The following is a 22,204-nucleotide window of genomic DNA, read 5'->3' as shown; positions in this document are numbered from 1 at the left end:
AGGTGTCAAAGGTCAGGGGTCAGAGAGGGATGATGCCCCTTTGGGAGGGGTGCAATGTGTGTTAGGTTAGTTAGTTTCCCCCGGGTCGGTCGGCCTACACCCCACACCCACATGGAAGGACAGAGGGGCGCAGTCAGGAGGAGGGGGTCGGTGGAGCCCCCCAGAGAGGAGGAACAGAGATATTTACCATTGGGGAACAGCTGTGGGGCTGCCTGGTTCTGGAGACTCCTCTCCCCTGCACACACATACACATACATTGCAAAAATACTGCTTTAGTGCTCCATTTAGAAACATGCGCCGAACATCTGAGATGTCATCATGAGAATAATCCTCTATGTATATAATACCGTACTTTAGTGGTGTACTGTTCAATGGAATTGCCCCCATTTCTGGGTTCACTAAGCATATTCATGAAACAAATAAGTCATCCATCTCCCCCAGATGAAACACTCAGAATCAATGCCCAGAGGAGTTGCAGAAAACCATTGATTTGTCACAAGGGCAAAACTATTGATAATAATTGTACTATTGATAACGAATGGATGGCTGGCCAGACAATGTTGTGTACATTCTAAATCAAAACAGAAAATGGCTATGATAGATAACTCGCTAGAACAAGAGGCAGAAACCCACACCATGGCAGAAAAAGGCAGAAACCCACACCATGCAATCATGCACATACAAGAGCCACACGTTCAAGAAGGAGGCAGACTTGAGGTAAAGCCAAGTTAGTGCAAACTCTGCAAGCCATTATAGCAAGAGTCATATACAGTAGTTAGTGGTTAGTAAGAGAAGACAGGTCAGAGACGGACAGATTCACCATCATGCTTTGCTGCCAGGCATTCAGGGTTAAAAATAAGAAGTTGTGGCATCTCACAGCATGGTGCTACTGTTGTGTTATGTTGTGTGACACTCTACTCTCTTCAACATGCTTAGAACATGTATTCCTCTGGTGTCATTCAGGTGAATTAGAGATTACACATGTCACTCTGTTTTCATAGAAACGCATGAGAACCGTTGAGGATTCTTTACCTCAGCGAGGAGACCGCACACACATCATGCACTGTTTCCATCCTCTGTTGCCATAGATATGCCAATATTCTGTCATACTTTCCAGGTCTATACCCAAACAATTCGAACTTCTAATCTTAAAAATMAATCTCTCCAGAAATAAGTCTCTCACTGTTGCCGCCTGCTATCGACCACCCTCCGCTCCCAGCTGTGCCCTGGACACCATTTGTGAATTGATCGCCCCCCATCTAGCCTCAGAGTTCATTCTGTTAGGTGACCTAAACTGGGATATGCTTAACACCCCGGCAGTCCTACAATCTAAGCCAGATGCCCTCAATCTCATACAAATCATCAAGGAACCCACCAGGTACAACCCTAAATCCGTAAACATGGGCACCCTCATAGACATTATCCTGACCAACTTGCCCTCCAAATACACCTCCGCTGTTTTCAATCAGGATCTCAGCGATCACTGCCTCATTGCCTGTATCCGCTATGGGTCCGCGGTCAAACGACCAACCCTCATCACTGTCAAACGCTCCCTAAAACACTTCTGCGAGCAGGCTTTTCTAATCGACCTGGCCCGGGTATCCTGGAAGGATATTGACCTCATCCCGTCAGTCGAGGATGCCTGGTCATTCTTTAAAAGTAATTTCCTCACCATCTTAGATAAGCATGCCCCGTTCAAAAAATGCAGAACTAAGAACAGATATAGCCCTTGGTTCACTCCAGACCTGACTGCCCTTGACCAGCACAAAAACATCCTGTGGCGGACTGCACTAGCATCGAATAGTCTGGAAGACATCTGGAAGACAGTGTCATCACGGCGACACTGTGACAGAGATCCCAAGCAGTTTGGTGCTGATATGGGCCTGATATGCAACTGTGATATGGAACTGTTCAGGGAAGTCAGGAACCAATACACGCAGTCAGTCAGGAAAGCAAAGGCTAGCTTTTTCAAGCAGAAATTTGCATCCTGTAGCTCTAACTCCAAAAAGTTTTGGGACACTGTAAACTCCTCCCAGCTGCCCACTGCACTGAGGCTAGGTAACACGGTCACCACCGATAAATCCATGATAATCGAAAATTCCAATAAGCATTTCTCAACGGCTGGCCATGTCTTCCTCCTGGCTACTCCAACCCCGGCCAACAGCTCCGCCCCCCCCCCCCCCCCSCKGCTACTCGCCCKKGCCTCCCCAGCTTCTCCAGATAGCAGATGTTCTGAAAGAGCTGCAAAACCTGGACCCGTACAAATCAGCTGGGCTAGACAATCTGGACCCTCTCTTTCTAAAACTATCCGCCGCAACCCCTATTACCAGCCTGTTCAACCTCTTTTTCGTATCGTCCGAGATCCCTAAAGATTGGAAAGCTGCCGCGGTCATCCCCTTCTTCAAAGGGGATGACACCCTAGACCCAAACTATTACACACCTATTTCCATCCTGCCCTGCCTATCTAAAGTCTTCGAAAGCCTAGTTAATAAACAGATCACTGACCATTTCGAATCTCACCGTACCTTCTCCGCTGTGCAATCCGGTTTCCGAGCCAGTCACGGGTGCACCTCAGCCACGCTCAAGGTACTAAACGATATCATATCCGCCATCGATAAAAGACTGTACTGTGCAGCTGTCTTCATCGACCTGGCCAAGGCTTTCGACTCTGTCAATCACCGTATTCTTATCGGCAGACTCAATAGCCTTGGTTTTTCTAATGACTGCCTCGCCTGGTTCACCAACTACTTTGCTGACAGAGTTCAGTGTGTCAAATCGGAGGGCATGTTGTCCGGACCTCTGGCAGTCTCTATGGGGGTACCACAGGGTTCAATTCTCGGGCCGACTCTTTTCTCTGTATATATCAATGATGTCGCTCTTGCTGCGGGCGATTCCCTGATCCACCTCTACGCAGACGACACCATTCTGTATACTTCTGGCCCTTCCTTGGACACTGGGCTAACTAACCTCCAAACGAGCTTCAATGCCATACAACACTCCTTCCGTGGCTTCCAACTGCTCTTAAACGCTAGTAAAACCAAATGCATGCTTTTCAACCGTTCACTGCCCGCACCCGCCCGCCTGACTAGCATCACCACCCTGGACGGTTCCGACCTAGAATATGTGGACAACTATAAATACCTAGGTGTCTGGTTAGACTGTAAACTCTCCTTCCAGACTCATATRAAACATCTCCAATCCAAAATCAAATCTAGAATCGGCTTTCTATTTCGCAACAAAGCCTCCTTCACTCACYCCGCCAAACTTACCCGAGTAAAACTGACTCTCCTACCGATCCTCGACTTTGGCGATGTCATCTACAAAACAGCTTCCAATACTCTACTCAGCAAACTGGATGCAGTCTATTACAGTGCCATCTGTTTTGTTACCAAATCACCTTATACCACCCACCACTGCGACCTGTATGCTCTAGTCGGCTAGCCATCGCTACATATTCATCGCCAGACCCACTGGCTCCAGGTTATCTATAAGTCTATGCTAGGTAAAGCTCCGCCTTATCTCAGTTCACTGGTCACGATAATAACACCCACCCGTAGCACACGTTCCAGCAGGTATATCTCACTGATCATCCCCAAAGCCAACACCTCATTTGGCCGCCTTTCCTTCCAGTTCTCTGCTGCCTGCGACTGGAACGAATTGCAAAAATCGCTGAAGTTGGAGACTTTTATTTCCCTCACCAACTTTAAACATCAGCTATCTGAGCAGCTAACCGATCGCTGCAGCTGTACATAGTCCCTCTGTAAATTGCCCACCCAATCTCCCTACCTCATCCCCATACTGTTTTTATTTTATTTACTTTTCTGCTCTTTTGCACACCAGTATCTCTACTTGCACATCATCATATGCTCATTTATCACTCCAGTGTTAATCTGCTAAATTGTAATTATTCGCTCCTATGGCCTATTTATTGCCTACCTCCTCATGCCTTTTGCACACACTGTATATAGACTTTCTTTTTTCTACAGTGTTATTGGCTTGTTTATTGTTTACTCCATGTGTAACTCTGTGTTGTTGTCTGTGTCACACTGCTTTGCTTTATCTTGGCCAGGTCGCAGTTGTAAATGAGAACTTGTTCTCAAATAGCTTACCTGGTTAAATAAAGGTGAAATAAAATGTTTAAAAAATTAAATATGACTGGGTGATTCCATGCCAGCATAGGCCGAAAATATTTTGGGTATCTCAGATTGTTTTACTCATTGAGGTGATGCTTCTTGACAGAAAGATAGAGCGCTGTCAAAAGTACTCCAACACACAACTACTATAAGAATGAATATGCAGTATGGACCACCCGTTAGTATATATGTGTGTGCGCTTTTGTGCATGCGTGCGTGTGTGTGCATATGTGTGTGTGTGTATGTGTGTGTATATGTGTGTGTACCCAAAGGTGTAAAGTAATTAAGTAAAAATACTTTAAAGTACTACTTAAGTGGTTTTTAGGGGTATCTGTACTTCACTATTTCTATTTTTTGACAACTTTTACTTTTACTCTGCTACATTCCTAAAGAAAATAATGTACTTTTTACTCCATACATTTTCCCTGACACCCAAAAGTACCCATTAATTTTTGAATTCTTAGCAGGACAGGAAAATGGTCCAATTCACACAGTTATCAAGAGAACATCCCTGGTCATCCCTACTGCCTCTGATCTGGCGGACTCACTAAACATAAATACTTTGTATGTATGAGTGTTGTAGTGTGCCCCTGGCTATCAGTAAATTTAAAAAAAGAAAATTGTGCCATCTGGTTTGCTTAATATAAGAATTTGAAAGGATTGAGAAGGATTAAGGATTAAGAATATACTTAAGAATATTTTAGCAATTACATTGACTTTTGATACAAAAGTATATTTAAAACCAAACACTTTTAGACTTTTACTCAAGTAGTATTGTACTGGGTCATTTTCTATTAAGGTATCTTTACATTTACTCAAGTATGACAAGTATTTCCACCACTGTGTGTGTGTGTGTGTGGATGGCATAGTGTGACTCGCTCCTAAGATGATGCAGTTCCTGAGCATGTCTGCATCTGCCTGTTATTTGGAGGTTTATGACCTGCTGTACTAACAGCTTGAATACTTCCACATGATAGCTGCTCCTTTCTGTTTTGTTACGCTTCTTGCTTTAGAGAAACTTACTATATGTGCAAACACACTGGAGACCAGACGTAGAGGGAAGGTTACAGTGTGTTAATCCAACTTTAATGGAACGTTTGATTTGGTAATCTGATGAGTTTCCCTTACAGTAAATCAGATCATACATCACTTACTGACTGTGTGTGTGTGCTTATTTGCGTGTCTGTGACAGAGATGAGAATAAGTAAGCTATATGTTTAGATATATCGTACCATGCTAATTTGATGTGTGTGTTTTTCTCCATATAGGGGAGCTTTACTGATACGTACGTTTACAGCATGTAGAAGTAAATGTGTTGAGACTTGCCCCATAAACTCTAAACCCCCAACAATGCACTAAAAGTGACTGATAGGAAAGATGAAAGGCAAAATGTTTCAAATAGAAGAGGGCTATGCACTGCCCATTGAATGATGACTGAGTTTGGGTGGAGAGACTGAGACAACAGTATTAATGAAGATGTGGCACAGTGCATCACCACAATGAGTTAAAAAAAACAACAACGAAATCAATAGACACTGTAGGACTACTATGGTCAACAATGGTTTAGTTGGTCCTGTTCCAGTGTTATTCATGGGACTGAGAGCATTGAAGTGGTAGTCACTGTTCAGTTCAACTACTATAGTTGAGTATATTGGGGATATATGAACAGAATACTCTAATTTACATAAAGGTTGCTTTGGTTGTTTTTCAGTTTTGAATCATCCTCCAATACGGCTATAAAAAACCCTGTTGCATCCTTATTTGGTCACATTTTCACTGAGGCAATTCATTTTCACTGGGAGTCTCCATCTCCCAGTCTGTGCTGTCTGGCTGTCTTTAGTAATGTTAGTGCCTGGCTGAAGCAGTCCCAATCATCCTGTCAGTCAGCCCGCTGTGAAGGGCTCGTTTGGTGGTTTGTTTATTTTATTGTGGTTTTATTAACTAATAGTGCCTCTTGGAGAGATGGAGTGCATCAGCACCAAACCGCAGAGTGGGCTGCTACCACAACTCCCCGGCAATCCACCGTACCTCCAGAGRCTGTGGAGGGAAACCCAAGACCCTAACTGCCTGAGCACTCCCTAATCTGTCACGTCAGGCGCAGATCTCTTCGGTCTTGGTAATGGTGGCTCAGACATCGAATTTGGCCACGGCAGACTTTGTGGCGTCCTGGCAGCCTCGCTAGAGTACGGTGGTAATGATAGGGTGGTTGACCAGGCCTTGACATGGGCCTGGATCTCATCAGCACTGTGGTGATGGGGGGGGGGGGGGGGGGGGGGGGGGAACTAGACACACGAGCCAGCCAGACAATCAGCCACTGAAACAGCCAACCAGTCAACCAAGAACAGTGAAACCACCACCGACAACCAGCCAACCAGCCTATACACAGCCTCGATTCACTTACAAAAACAGCAAAAGCTGAACTAAAAAATATACTATGATATCCACCTGACAGAGAACACCAATCAGTTCCGGTTCAACGTGTCTCTTTCCATGGTCATTCTACAACAGCCTTTGAATTTAATTACTTTCATGTCAACCATAGCAACAACAATTTTACAAATGCAATGAAGGTTATGGTATGGGTTTGATAGGGATACTTTCAGTGAACATTCAATTGAGGAGTTTGACCAAAGGCCTAAAGAAGAGTAGAGGAGCTGCGTCTGGCTACATGGCGGTGGGGAAGCGGAAGCAGAGGAAGCACAGTGTCGCAGCGAAGCAGGGAGAGAGGAAAGAGCAAAGCAAATGCAGCCAGACGAGAGAGAGAGAGAGAGAGAGAGAGAGAGAGAGAGAGAGAGAGAAGAGAGAGAGAGAGAAGAGAGAGAGAAGAGAGAGAGCGAGAGAGAGGAGAGAGAGAGAGAGAAGAGGAGAGAGAGAAGAGAGAGAGAGAGAGAGATGGAGAGAGAGAAGAGAGAAGAGCAGAGAGAGAGAGACGAGAGAGAGAGAAGAGAGAGAAGGGAGGAGAGAGAAGAGAGAAGAGTCACATCTGTAGGCTGCAGCAGAGAGGCACAGCTTTTGTCTTTGTGTGTAATAGCCAAAGCAGCAGAAGTCGACTCTTGGTGATGTAGATGCCTCTGGAACTACCTGGTAATATGTAAGGTTGTGGATATGATTGATAAAGTACATGTCATATTCTATCTCAGAGCACATCCTTCAGGTAGTTACCCCCCACAACCCGTCCAATGCTGACTCACCTACACATGTCTTTCCATCAGTGTGCAGGGCAAACTTCATGTGACACGCACATCTGGGGCCGTGGTCCGTCTCCTCACAGATGTGCTGGCAACCCCCGTTGCCATAGTTACAGGTCACTGTCAAGGAGCACACAGTTAGAGCAGAAGGAACATGCTGCACAGTCATCTGTGTGCTGTGACATCATCACCCTCTCAACCTCGGTGTGATGGAGACGTTTAGGCAGTCCTCCCATTTACACCTTGGTGTGAAGGAACTCACACCCCTAAACCATCACCTACTTATTGGAATGGAGCAGAACTGCAGAGTTCAGAGTTTTATTCTCACGGGACTAATATTGGAATGAGAGTACCGCTTTTTTTGTGTGTGTGTGTGTGTGCACGTGTGAGTGTGTTTGTGTTGTGTTGATTGTGTCGACATTAGCATTCTCAATACACATGCGATGTCAGACTGCCAAAGGGTGAGAGCCAAGGCTTCCTCCTCCATCCTGTCTGCACTCTACTACCCCCGCGCCTTTTGCCCTTTTCCTGGGCTGTCTCTTTTTTGGGGAATAACACTTCTCCAATCCTTACCCAAACACAGGCAAATCCCCCATCAGCCCCGGCCCCAGCCCTGACAGGATGAGCCTTGTTGCAAGGCAACAGGAAGTGTGTGCTGTCCATCACAATGGGTCTGTCTCACAGAAACCTGCTGACCGCTCCCTTAGTTACTCTACTTGTGTCAATTATCAGACGGTATAAATCATTTGGTGTGATAAACTGGCAGAATCACTTGGAAACAACAGGTTTCTGACACTGTTTTAAAAATCTGTTGGATGCATCTATTGGAAGGTAGAATGAGCTGAATGTTCTSCTCCACCTTCCGTAATAATAAGTGATTTATATGGAGTCATACTATAATGACTCTGCTTCGTGTGTAGAGGGGAGCAGGGGGTCCACTTACACTTGCAGTCCCTCATGTTCCTGGTGAGCTGGAAGCCAGGCCTGCACTCGCAGGCGATGCCTCCCTTTGGTGTCTCCCGGCAGATGTGAGCACAGCCATGGTTCTTATCCATGCAGGTGGGGCCCTCCTTGGTGCCCTCTGATCGCACTGCAGGGAGAAGAGTGAGTTAGASGTGACCTAATAGATTGTACTACTTACTACTTGTCCAGATGCCACGCCCACATAAGAGGAGGCTGGTGGGAGGAGATATAGGAGGACAGGCTCATTGTAATGGCTAGAATGGAACGGAGTCAATCATATGGTTTCCATATGTTTGATACTGTTCCATTTCTTCCATTCGAGCCAATACAATGAGCCCGTCCTCCTATAGCTCCTGCCACCAGCCTTCTCCCACCAAACACACCGACCCCCCCGCACACACCCACCCACACACCCACCCGCACGCACGCACGCACGCACGGGCACTCACGCACGCCGCACCGCACGCACGCACGCACACACACACACACACACACACACACACACCACACACACACCACACACAGAGTCCCTAACCCTGTCTGCTCCTTGGTGGATGACATCCACAGTTGTCCCTGTTCCAAATGTCAGTGTTGATGATATCCTGTTAGAACACACTGCATTGTGCCAGGCTATAAAAACTAGCCCGCCTAGAGAAAGGATTTAACTCCCACCAGGAGTTGATCCTGCAGTCCTGTAAGCTTAATTGAGGTAATCCCTAAAAGAAAAGAGGACACTAAGGAGACATTTAAACTTTCAAGCCACATTCTTCAAACTCAGAGGCGTGCTTGGAAAGGCCTAAAAAACACATAGCACATGTCAGAGGTTTACTACACTCTAACCACAATGCTTTGGTTCAGTTAATATGGGTCCGTTTTCTGTGGATGCATGGACCCATTATTTGTCCAAACCCAACAAAGGGATGCTTTTGTTGGACTCCATTATATACAGCCATCTTACAATAGCTGAGTGTTTTAGGCATTCAAAGCTACATTCAAGGGCCATGCAGATACAGCATTTTGATCTCATGTATGTATATATAAATATAGGACAAAACACACGTCACGACAAGAGAGACAACACAACACTACATAAAGAGAGACCTAAGACAACAACATAGCATGGCAGCAACACATGGCAACACAGCATGGTAGCAACACAACATGACAACAACATGGTAGCAACACAACATGACAACAACATGGTAGCAACACAACATGGCAGCAGCACAACATGGTAGCAGCACAACATGACAACATAGCATGGCAGCAACACATGTCAACATAGCATGGTAGCAACACAACATGACAACAACATGGTAGCAACAAAACATGGTAGCAGCACAAAACATGGTACAGACATTATTGGGCATAGCCAACAGCACAAAGGGCAAGAAGGTAGAGACAACAATACATCACGCAAAGCAGCCACAACTGTCAGTAAGATGTCCATGATGGAGTCTTTGAAGGAWGAGATTAAGATAAAACTGTCCAGTTTGAGTGTTTGTTGCAGCTCGTTCCAGTCGCTYGCTGCAGCGAACTGAAAAGACGAGCGACCCAGGGATGTGTGTGCTTTAGGGATCTTTAACAGAATGTGACTGGCAGAACGGGTGTTGTATGTGGAGGATGAGGGCTGCAGTAGATATCTCAGATAGGAGAGAGTTATGCTACTATGTATCAACTATGTATTATGTATTAACTATGTATTATGGATGACACCTTTATAGATCACAGGCAGAGATTTGACTCCATGCGATGTGAGACAATGTCACTATTACAGCTGTAGTGACAAGCCCCAAACCCACTATCTCATTAAAAACCAAACACATCTCTCATCCCCCACCCCTGTCCCTCCTCTACCTCTATGTGTTTAGAGGACACCAAATGGCGCCCTATTCCATATTTAGGCCACCCATACAAAAATGTATGCACACATGTAAGAAGCTTTGGATAAAGATGTCTGCTAATTGGTAATTATGTTATTATTATATATGACATYCTATAGAGGACTGCAATGTATCGTACATGGACAGTCATTCTACAGTTTTCATGTGCGTGCCCTTAGGACATACTGTATGATGTGATGATGAGAAAATACTGTCAGTGTAAATGTGCTGACGAACCATGGCAAAGAGACAAGAGCTGAGCCTAGTTTTATCCTTAATGCCTTATTTATGTACTTTAACGCCTGCCTTCATAGCCTTCCATAATTACACCCTCTTGTTTTCCACGTGTCGTGCCAACAAACTGAACTGGCCCTTTTATTTAGTTTCACTTAGTTAGGGCTGATGTCAGAGAGACAGATATGTTTCCAGGTCCCTCTCTACTTTTTGTCTAGCTGAGGATGCAAGAATCAACAAGGGTGTTGATGGGTCGCATTAGTGCTGTCCATCACATAAAGTCTGTTAAGAGGTCTCACGATGTCAGGCTTCAGCCTTTCTGTCAGGCTTCCCAGCTTTTGCTTTCCTGATCCGTAAAAGGGGTGATGGCCCAGTCAGAAAGATGGGAGAGGCTGAGCAATCAGACACTGACTGCAAAAACAGACCGAGGACAGAGGGTCAACTCGGAACAAAAAACCCATTCCACCACCACAGCGGTTGAGACACATTAAGTACAGGGACGATGACTGGAGTCCACTGACCATATAACAACACACCCTCTTTAAGGTGCAGCAAACCTCAGGAGGTCAGTGCTGGGGAAACTCAAGCAGAAGTTGGAATTCAACAGTCCTTTCACACTGCTCCATGCCAAACCCAACACACAGGCAGACGGGAGGTGAACCCAACACACAGACAGACGGGAGGTGAACCCAACACACAGACAGACGGGAGGTGAACCCAACACACAGACAGACGGGAGGTGAACCCAACACACAGACAGACGTCTGTGAACACAGAGAGGGATAGAGTTTCCCACTTGGCAGCCCCATAGAGACTCAAGATCACTTACCAGGGTCACAACGTGCATCCCCAATATCCCCCCACACTCTCCCCACCTATATGAGATCTATCTGACACCCATCTCCCTTAATACCGCAGACCCATCCATCAATAGCGGGTCGGGCCAGGGCCAGAACCTGGGCCCTGTTCTCTCTGAGGACCTATAAAAGCCAAAGTGCTGACACAATGGCCCTTTTCTCCCTGGCCATGCTATGGAACCACCCTCTGCAGTTCCCTTCAACTGGCTGCCAAATACCTACAGTTTTTATCATTACTACTACAGCTATTGTAATTTATGCGGGGTCTCTTGTCGAGAAATGAAATATAAATAAATAATAGGGATGCAGAAAGAAAAATGGCCCATCGCAAAGTAACTGGGAGAAGTGATGGAGGAAAATAAGGAACTGTGGCCTGCGAACACCAGCAGTCCACTGAAACAAGACCCATAAGACATAACTCTATGTGTTGAAACCAACACAAATATCACAGGGCACTTTATAGACGGATTGCTGGATAAGCAATATGGGTTAAAGTCATGGAGCCAGAGGGGAACCTTCCAAATGGTTACCAGGGGACAGACTAGACATTGGTTCTCACACTATTGAACACGGAGAGCGATCATCGAAAACCACTGACTGCAGTGGTGGAAAAAAGAACACCCGGCAATTAGCATAAAGAACAGTAAGAGAGAGAGAGAGAGAGAGACCTTTTCAACAGAAGCGACTTAGCCACAGCAGCAATATCCAACCAACCAGGTCGTGACCTGTACACCAGACAACTCAGGGACTACTGTACTGCAGTGCCACCGCAGCAGCCCAAAGCTAACAAATCTAGAACCACCATCTCCCTCTCTGCTCCAGACACAATAGTGTTCAGGCTCAAGGCTAATACTTTTAAAGCGCAGTGGAACAAAGTAAAAGATGCAAAACATTTCTCAAGAGCTTTCAATAATACATTCCTGTTCTGTGCATCTCTGACAATTACTGTACAGGGACACTTCCCTCCAAAGAAAAACTCCAATCTAAAGAGAGGACAGGATATAATGAACGGAGAAATAGCAATACACATGCTGCCCAGAGAACAGTTCTGTTTGTCTCAATGTTCATATCCAACCACAGTTACAGTCCTCTAATGCAGTCATTTATGTTCATCTGGAACTAAACACAATGTGCGTTTGGAGCGACCAGGCAATTAAAGTAGCATTCCTTCCTCTTAGATAATGGGCCGTTAAAAGTTTTTAACAGGAGGATAAAAATGTCAGCGCATGGAAAAGGCGGAGAGGAGCCGAAGAGAGAGGCGGGACCGGGCCAGGGTGCAGATGGGCCCGGGGAGCAACAGGGCATCCAGGGGTTCCACGTCGCGACCTAGCGCCGTCCCGACGGCAAGCGGATGCCCTCAAAGAGACAGCAGATCCAGCTCACTTAGCCAAGCACTACTGTTTGGGCCCTTCTGCCAACCGTTGGTTCCCTTCAACTCCCAAAGGCCCAGTTACAGCAGCAGCTTATTCACTTATTGGGAAGAGAGAGAGGGCATAAACAGTCCCAGACAGGGAAAGTGGCAGTTGATTGTGGAATTATATTTTCCCATAGGATACATCTGCATGTCTGTGGTTAGCATGAAAGGCACCTAAACTACCAACAAACTAATTACATAATTTCTATAGTATGTTTCCAAAACAATACTTGCATAGTTTTCTAATGATCCTAACTATTGTATTGCTAAGTGGTTTAAATACTTTTGGTTTAAGAGACTAGATAAGACATGATTTTGAAGGCTTTTCTTACGTGCCTCTGCTTCTCTACCTGTGGGTGTATGGATTCTTTCTTGTTGCTGTTGTTGATGTTGTTGTGTGTGTGTGTGTTTGTGACTGCATCCATCTGTATGTGTGTCTATTCTGGAGCATTGCTGAGCAGGGTTTCCATTAGGAAAATGTGGCACCGGACACCGTGACCTGGAAGATTTTCATTTACCGGCCATTTGAGAAATGTACCAGACCCATATGTATTGGGTGCATAACCCATAACCCAATACATATAACCCACCCACAGTACTCACAATGACAGAAATAATATGTAGATGATGGTAATGCAGCTGGACAGAACATGCAACTCATGTAATGAAGCAGACAATAAAACGTCAATTTCAAACATTTGCAATTTGTGGGAAAACACCATTCTAAACAGTGCACCTGATAGCGGTTCAATATGTTACAGATATGAACATCTCTGTTAGAAAGRGGGGGAATCTAAAGATGCAACAACTAAGTTGGGTTGCTAATATGACTAGGATGGTGCTTTTGGTTTCTGGACAACGAAAGAAAGTTGATATGAAAACCAATAGAACAGTAGAGAAATGGCATAGAGGTGGGTTCAATAGAACAGTAGAGAAATGGCATAGAGGTGGGTTCAATAGAACAGTAGAGAAATAGGCCATAGAGGTGGGTTCAATAGAAACAGGAGAGAAATGGCATAGAGGTGGGTTCAATAGAACAGGAGAGAAATGGCATAGAGGTGGGTTCAATAGAACAGAGAGAAAATGGCATAGAGGTGGGTTCAATAGAACAGAGAGAAATGTGCATAGAGGTGGGTTCAATAGAACAGTAGAGAAATGGCATAGAGGTGGGTTCAAATAGAACAGTAGAGAAATGGCATAGAGGTGGGTTCAATAGAACAGGAGAGAAATGGCATAGAGGTGGGTTCAATAGAACAGGAGAGAAATGGCATAGAGGTGGGTTCAATAGAACAGGAGAGAAATGGCATAGAGGTGGGTTCAATAGAACAGGAGAGAAATGGCATAGAGGTGGGTTCAATAAACAGAGAGAAATGGCATAGAGGTGGGTCAATAGAACAGGAGAGAAATGGCATAGAGGTGGGTTCAATAGAACAGGTAGAGAAATGGCATAGAGGTGGGTTCAATAGAACAGTAGAGAAATGGCATAGAGGTGGGTTCAATAGAACAGTAGAGAGAATGGCAAGAGGTGGGTTCAATAGAACAGGAGAGAAAATGGCATAGAGGTGGGTTCAATAGAACAGGAGAGAAATGGCATAGTGGTGGGTTCAATAGAACAGGAGAGAAATGGCATAGTGGTGGGTTCAATAGAACAGTAGAGAAATGCCATAGTGGTGGGTTCAATAGAACAGGAGAGAAATGGCATAGTGGTGGGTTCAATAGAACAGGAGAGAAATGGCATAGTGGTGGGTTCAATAGGGAGGTAATTGGAAATACATTTGCCAACATTATATAATTACACCTGTCTATACAGAAATAAATAAAATAATTCAAAATACTTATCCAGAAAGCATGACTTAGCCAAAGAGGAATTGAGGATCATTAGCTTATTAAAAAAAATAGCCGTTGATTGCTTAAAATCACAAGTTTGTAGGTCTATGCCTATTTGGGAAGCTTGCAATTTGGGCAGCGCGCGTGGCAATAGGCTAGCTGATTATTGAACAGCAGCTGTCAGTGAAAAGCATCTGAAATATGTGTGAAAATAATGTGTCTTGAGTACAATTTAAAATGTTGAGACAAGAAGAAGGGGAGGGGTGTATGGAGAAGATATAGGTTGAGTCTCTCTCCAGAATGGCTCAGCTGTCTCCAGCCAATTCTTGTGCATTCATTGCTTCATTGTGTGAAATGTTTGCCCTTGGATTTTGTATTTATTTAATCAATTCCCCATTACATATGTCACCAGTAGTAAATGTACCGTTAATCCCCGTCATTTTGAATTGTTGCTCAATTAATGGGTTTATAAAAGCACATGTTTTACTCCAGCAACAACCAGTTGAGGAGCTGCAGGAGAAATCCCGCTCAAAATAGTATGCTGTGCACGTGTGATAGTTGTGTTGGACACAGGCACATTTAATGCCACTAAATGAATCAAATGAACCTATAGACCGATAAGCATGACGGTCAAATGTATTTCCATCAATGAATAAAAAGCATTATTTTWGCGAATTATTTTTTGGGGGCCGGCAAAAGTTGTATTTATCGGCTTAAGAAAATAAAAACGGCCAAAAGCCGGCTAACGGAAACCCTGCTACTGTGGGACATGCCCCTCTCTACCTCACTCCTCATCACTCATCACTTCAAGGTCACCTCTGCTCTCCCTCTCCCAGCGGACCACCAATCCATTCCCCCCGACAGAGAAGGGCACACAGAACAAAATAGAGCAACACAACACACCAGAGGCTTACCAGAATACCTGCACAAATAAAGGAGGCCACCCTCTCTCTATAATAAAAAGGAAAATGCCATTTCAATGCCACATTCTTTCTGAAATCAAAGGTAGACCAGCTGAAAGCAGCCGTCTGTCTGACAGGAGAGGGAGACATGATTCAGGCTGGCCCTCTGGTTAAAGCAATGACGGCAAAGTGTTCGTGGAAAAACCCCTCTGACACTAAGGCAGTCCACTGTGGCATGCTGGCCCAGCTAGCTTAAAAATGGCCTTCAACAAACCCGACTATGCAAAAGGATGCCCGCCACAAAAGAAGTATGGAGGATTCAACAGTAGCCCAGGCAAAACTTGCTAGAGCTGAAGCAACTGATGTATATATTTGTTATATTTGTTGAAGTGTGGGGAGCCATGTTGCCAATGAAAGCCCAGTCTAGACAAAGAGGGAACAGCAACTGAAGGTAAATTAGAAATGGAGATGAGAGAAAGTGGGAGGGGGGGGGGGGGTGAGGAGCGAAAGAGACAGAGAGAGTGAGGCGCAAAAGAGACAGAGAGAGGGAGGGAGAGCGGGAGTAAGAAGGAGAGAGAGGGCAGAGAGTGAGAGGAGAGTGAGAGAGAAGGAATGAAAAAGAGGGTGAGAGGGAGAGAATTACAGAGAAAGAGAAAGCGAGAGAAAGAGAATGAAAGAGGGCGAGAGAGAAAAAGACAGAATGGAGGAGAGGGACAGTGTCCTGCAGGTCTTCTAGAGAAACAGTCTTTGATGCTGGACTAATGGTGAGACTTAATACGTAGCCATGGGAGCGCGGGACGTTCCACTCGCTCCACTTCCCCAGAATAGGAAAAGAGCCTAGTTATACGGTCGGACTGCAGAGCAATGGAGCAGCCACTCCTGCACTTGTAAAAACAGCTCTGTGGACCAGCATACAGCCAGACAGGCAGGCATGCTGAGATCCAGCTCCAGGAATGGGAAGGGACACTACAAGCCCTTCACAGTAGGGGCTCCAGGCAGGAGAAAGAGAGGCTTCTCTTTTCACACGACTGGCTATAGCCAGCCATGGCACACCATATCATGTGAAACACTTAAGAATACAAAGAATCTCTCAATGCATATAGAAAAGAACCAGAAATACAAATAACAGTCATAGTCCTGTGTGCCATGTAAAAAGCACCTGATACTCTCCATGGCAACACAGATAAAGAAGTTAGATAAATTAGGGACAATTAGCTACTACCCTGTTCAGCAAGTGGGTTACATGTCCCCTGGTGATGAAGAATGTTTCATGTCAGGGATCACTGGCACCTATCTCAGCTTCTCTCATACTAAAATAATGTAGCCGCAGTGAAGCAGCAAAACTATGACGCCACCATGTGTAATGGATGTTATCACATTTATAGCAAAATTCCTGCTGCAGTTATGGCCTGGACATTAAATCAAATGTCCTGATGTACACAAATGCTATAATAGAATGTGTCTCAAAAACTGTGCCTAAAGCTAAAGTCAATTAAAAACTCTAGCATGTGTGTGTGTGTGTGTGCCTATATTCGTGTGTGAGTGTGTACATGCGTCTGTATGTGTGTCTGCACATGCGTCTCTGTGTGTGTGTGTGAGTGTTAGATGAGATGAGAGACCCTGCCAGCAAGTCTCATTGCACAAGGGCAAACAACCCCCCTGGGAAGCTACTGAAAGCTCCAAACACAGGAAGTGGTTTTCAATGACGAAGTAAACATTTCCAGGAATGGAAAGGATAGTCATGTTCTACAGTAAAGGGAAGAGATTATTAGGAACTCATTGGTCGTCCCAATGGTCAGGTAGCTGACAAAAAATGACTGAATGTGAATTTAGTGGTAAACGTCCAGTGTAAACAAAGGACACTTAGTTATAGTCTCTGATTCATCAACATAATGTATAAGTAGCTATGGTAACCATGWTTGAAAGAGCTGAGGAAAGTGATGTGCTAGACACTTGTCAGCCAACAACACACTTCAAGACTATAGCACATTGATTGGTATGATTAGTATATACCACACAATTCTCAAGGCCCTCTCCAAGATCTCTATATACCTGATATCCTGAGACTGATGTGAGTGCAGTGGGTACTGTGTCTTGCTTTGCCAAGGCCTCGTGTCATGAAGCATCTGTCATTTTGATCAGTTTAATTGTGTGATTGGGAATGGGAGGTCATTAAAAGTATCTCCGTCTCTCTGATGAAAGGCTCTAATGGGTTCCCACAGAACATCTGTGCTAGAAGATTAGAATCATCAGGTATAGAACAACCTGCATGCTACAATAAATTCCTCTTTTCTCTACAATATTATGTTACCTTTTGGTGTAATGTATGTTGAAAAATCAGCAGTTTGCCAGTTAAACAAGTAGACAGTCTGAAACGGAATATAGCCCATCAGTGTACACCATAGGTACTGTCATTCCGGATATTTAAAAACATACAGAAACCAAAATTATAGATGTCTGAGTTGACTGAGCAGCACGGAATTCCTGAAGGAGGCATTCCCATCTGCCAGACTCAGTCTCACGCACATATGTGGGTAGCAGGGACCCTGTTATCCCCCAACACGAAAAAAAATACAAAAATAAATCAAACACAAAGAAGTGAAACCCTCACTGACCTGAATGGCATTCCTATCAACCGCTAAGCGCCTTGGCTGGTCTTTCAAAGACTTTATGTCTTGACTGGGAAGAAATGTTTGGGGAGAATAAATGAACTGTTACATTCTGTCCAGCGAAACGATGGGAGCCTTTATTTGGATAGAGAGCTTTTTCATTCCTTTTTTTGTGTGTTGGTGGGGGGGGGGGGGGGGGCAGCAGGTCTAATAAGAGTCAGCCAGGCTAGCAGCAGACACTTGTCATTAGCTATGGAGGCTGGCAGCCCCCTGCTGCCTAATTGGCAAAGCTCTCTACTAACAAGGGCTCTCAGACAGCAGGGGAATAGCCTGATAGTGCCCAGCCCAGCTGCAAGTCCCCTATCAGCCTCCCCTTCCTAACTCACCCGAGGAAACACCTGATCCATTGATGAAAGTATGGGAAGCTGATGTCTTTTTAATGAAGGTGATAAAACTCATGAGCTAACTGCACCTGGGCCGATAGCATGTTTAAGAGGAGGGCTGCCAGGGCCATATTTATGAAGTACTGAGGGTCTCCTCTAAGCACACTTGGCAAAGACATTCAAAAATATTTTATGTTTCATTCCATATTTTCTCTCTGTGACTTTTAGTGTAGCCTTTGACACTTATACATAATTTTTCAATAAGCAGAAATGGTAATGCTGAGGATGAGTCAGGGTTATTGTCCAATAACTCGGCGAACTGGCTTCCTCCTTCACTTCCCTTTTAACACATAATGTTGTAATAATAGGCATATAATAAGCAGGATGCCTACTGTTATTCCGAATGTTTTTCTAGAATAATGAAAAACTGACAGGGCAGTGATCTGTTGAGTGAGTGAGTTTTGTAGATGTATGGCAGCTTTAATCTCTCCGTCCAAATGGAGCTCATCTGGAAGCAATGAAACGATATTAACATGACAAATGGAACATTAACAGGGTGCTTTATCAAAAGAGAGAGAGAGAGAGAGGAGAGAGAGAGAGAGAGAGAGAGAGAGAGAGAGAGAGAGAGAGAGAGAGAGAGAGAGAGAGAGAGAGAGAGAGAGAGAGAGAGAGAGAGAGAGAGAGGTGCCTGGTCCTGAGGATGCTGTCTCAAACAGACAGACAGTACTGGGGTTGAGGGGGCAGTCCCTTCCCTTTGAAACACACGATCCGGCTATTTGCTACACTCAAATAACACTGTGCTTATGAAATGTAAACATTCACAGTTCACAAGGCCAGATTGATCTCATAAACCAGGCTTCCAAGATGCCTGGCTTTCTATACTGATGACTACATTTTCGCTGAACAATAGTGTAAAATGGCATCTTGTGAAAGAGGCCTTGGGGCTTTCTGATAGCGCAGTTCATCTCAATGTCAGGATAAGAGACGTATTCAGTGATAATAATCTTGTAATTCATGAATTGACATGCTACCCTAACTAAAAGCATGATAATAGTACTTATCAGTCAAGTTGATGGGGGGATTTCATTGCAGCTTTTCATCTACAGGTATCTACAGTTCCTTCAGAAAGTATTCAGAAAGCCTGAATTCTAAATGAATAAAACTAAAATTAATAATCTCACACAATACCCCTTGATTTATTCCACATTTTCTTTTGTTACAGCCTGAATTGTAAATTAATAAAACTAAAACTAATAATCTCACACAATACCACACAATGACAAAGTGAAAACACGTTTTTAGAAATGTTTACAAATGTATTAAGAATTTAAAACAGAAATACCTTATTTACATAAGTATTCAAACCCTTTGCTATGAGACTTGAAATTGAGCTCAAGCGCATCCTGTTTCCATTGATCATCCTTGAGATGTTTCTACAACTTGATTGTATTGATGTATTGAACATTTTATTCAGAAATATCACATTTACATAAGTGTTCACACCCCTGAGTCAATACATGTTAGAATCACCTTTGGCAGGGATTACAACTGTGAGTCTTTCTGGGTAAGTCTTTAAGAGCTTTGTACACCTGGATAGTACAATAATTGCACATTATTCTTTTCTTAATTCTTCAAACTCTGTCAAGTTGGTTGTTGATCATTGATAGACAGCCATTTTCAAGACTTGGCATAGATTTTCACGCCAATTTCTGTCAAAACTGTAAGCAATTCCAGTGTATATTTGGCCTTGTGTTTTAGGTTATTGTCATGCTGAAAGATGAATTTGTCTCCCAGTGTCGGTTGGAAAACAGACTGATCAGGTTTGCCTCTAAGATTTTGCCTGTGCTTAGCTCCATTCCATTTCTTTGTATCCTAAAAAAAACTCCCTAGTCCTTGCCGGTGGCAAGCATACCCATAACATGATGCAGCCAACACCATTGCTTGAAAATATGAAGAGTAGTACTTAGTCATTTGTTTTATTGGATTTGCCCCAAACATAACACTTTGTATTCAGGACTAAAAGTTAATTTCTTTGCCACATGTTTTGTAGTATTAATGTAGCGCCTTGTTGCATGTTTTGTAATATTTATTCTGTACAGGCTTCCTTATTTTCACTCTGTCATTTAGGTTAGTATTGTGGAGTAACTATAATGTTGTTGATCATCCTCAGTTATCTCCTATCACAGCCATTAAACTCCGTAACTGTTTTAAAGTCACCATTGGGCTCATTGTGAAATTCCTGAGCGGTTTCCTTCCTCTCCGGCAACTGAGTTAGGAAGGACACCTGTATCATTGTAGAGACTGGGGGTATTGATACATCATCCAAAGTGTAATTAATAACTTTACCATGCTCAAAGGGATATTCAGTGTCTGTTTTATATATTTTTATCCATCTACAAATAGGTGTCCTTCTTTGGGAGGCATCCTTTGGATGGCAGGTAGCCTAGTGGTTAGAGCGTTGGACTAGTAACCAAAAGGTTGCAAGAACGAATCCCCGACAAGGTAAAAATCTGTCGTTCTGCCCCTGAACAAGGCAGTTAACCCACTGTTCTTAGGCCGTCATTGAAAATAAGAATTTGTTCTTATTAACTGACTTGCCTAGTTAAATAAAGGTAAAATAAATAAATAAAATTGGAAAACATCCCTAGTRTTTGTGGTTGAATCTGTGTTTGAAATGCATAGCTTGACTAAGGGACCTTACAGATAATTGTATGAGTGGGGTAGAGATGAGGTAGTCATTCAAAAATTCTGTTAAACACTATTATTGCACACAGAGTGAGTCCATGCAACTTATTATTTGACCTGTTAAGCAAACTTTTACTACTGAACTTATTTAGGCTTGCCATAACAAAGGAGTTGAATACTTATTGACTCAAGACATTTCAGCTCTTCATTTTTAATTAATTTGTAAAAATGTCTAAAAACATAATTCCACTTTGACATTATGGGGTGTTGTGTGTAGAACAGTGACACACAATCTCAATATAATCCATTTTAAATTCAGGCTGTAATGTGAAAAAAGTCCAGGGGTGTGAATAATTTCTGAGAGCACTGTATATGTATGGCTCTGAATAGATTGGCTCCACGCCTTCTCTTCTCTGACACATCCATCCCAATTCCAAAGGAAAGCTCCATAAACAAGTGTTGTTCCCGCTTCTGGCTACACGATTAATCTTTATTTATTTAACTCAGGTGTCCCGAGGCCATTCATACAACTGATGCTTTAAAAAGCTGCCAGATTCTGCCAGATCAGATCAGTTCAATTTGAAAAGGACTGAAAAGAACAAAACACAGCCTTCCTTAAAGCTCAGGTGTTTTCTAACCACTCATACTTTTACCTTTGTTCACCTTTTTTGCAGGGCAGGCCTGTGAGGGRGGATCCTGCTGTCAAAGACCCGGTTTGATTCCCTATCATATCAGACCAGTCACAGAAGACATACCTGTAGGCCTGCAGTATTGCTACAGTATGTGTACATCCCAAATGGCACCCTATTCCTTATATAGTGCACTACTTTTGATCAGATCCCTATGGTTGCACTATATAGGGGACATGGTGGCATTTGGGACTCAACCTATAGCCTATCACTTGTAATAAAAGCCTAAACAAGGCTTAATGAAAATGCACCATCTGCAGTGTAAATGATACTTCCCCTGAATGGAACCATAATGAGGTCATGACCCCAACAGTTTAAAGTTCCCCTTCAGGTAAGAGAGCAGGACTAATGAGCTCATACTGGTATCCTCTCTGGCACCATAAATCTGGTGCAGTCCTTTCGCTGGAATGTGTGTGTGTGTGTGTGTGTGTGTGTGT

The 22,204-nt window shown here is 43.9% G+C and overlaps 1 protein-coding gene across 7 annotated transcripts in view; it reads right to left on the bottom strand.

Annotated features, from left to right (window-relative positions):
• The window catches only part of LOC111966578 (signal peptide, CUB and EGF-like domain-containing protein 3), a 177,615-nt gene that overhangs the window by 87,806 nt on the left and 67,605 nt on the right, over positions 1–22,204 (bottom strand). For 3 of the 7 annotated variants that reach the window (XM_070444530.1, XM_070444532.1, XM_070444531.1), the window contains exons 5-7: positions 8,265–8,411; positions 7,325–7,441; positions 188–235 (exon numbers count right to left, since the gene is read on the bottom strand). The exons of 2 other annotated variants lie outside the window; for them this stretch is intronic. In XM_070444530.1, coding sequence (XP_070300631.1) covers positions 188–235; positions 7,325–7,441; positions 8,265–8,411 — 312 coding nt within the window. The remainder of the gene's footprint in view (positions 1–187; positions 236–7,324; positions 7,442–8,264; positions 8,412–22,204) is intronic. 2 more of the 7 variants (XM_070444533.1, XM_070444534.1) reach the window with 1 other exon arrangement.

This window comes from Salvelinus sp. IW2-2015, linkage group LG7, assembly GCF_002910315.2.
Source record: "Salvelinus sp. IW2-2015 linkage group LG7, ASM291031v2, whole genome shotgun sequence".
Classification (NCBI taxonomy): Eukaryota; Metazoa; Chordata; class Actinopteri; order Salmoniformes; family Salmonidae; genus Salvelinus; species Salvelinus sp. IW2-2015.
Note: the sequence above shows the minus strand (reverse complement) of the source record. Positions and strands in the feature narration are given on the sequence as shown.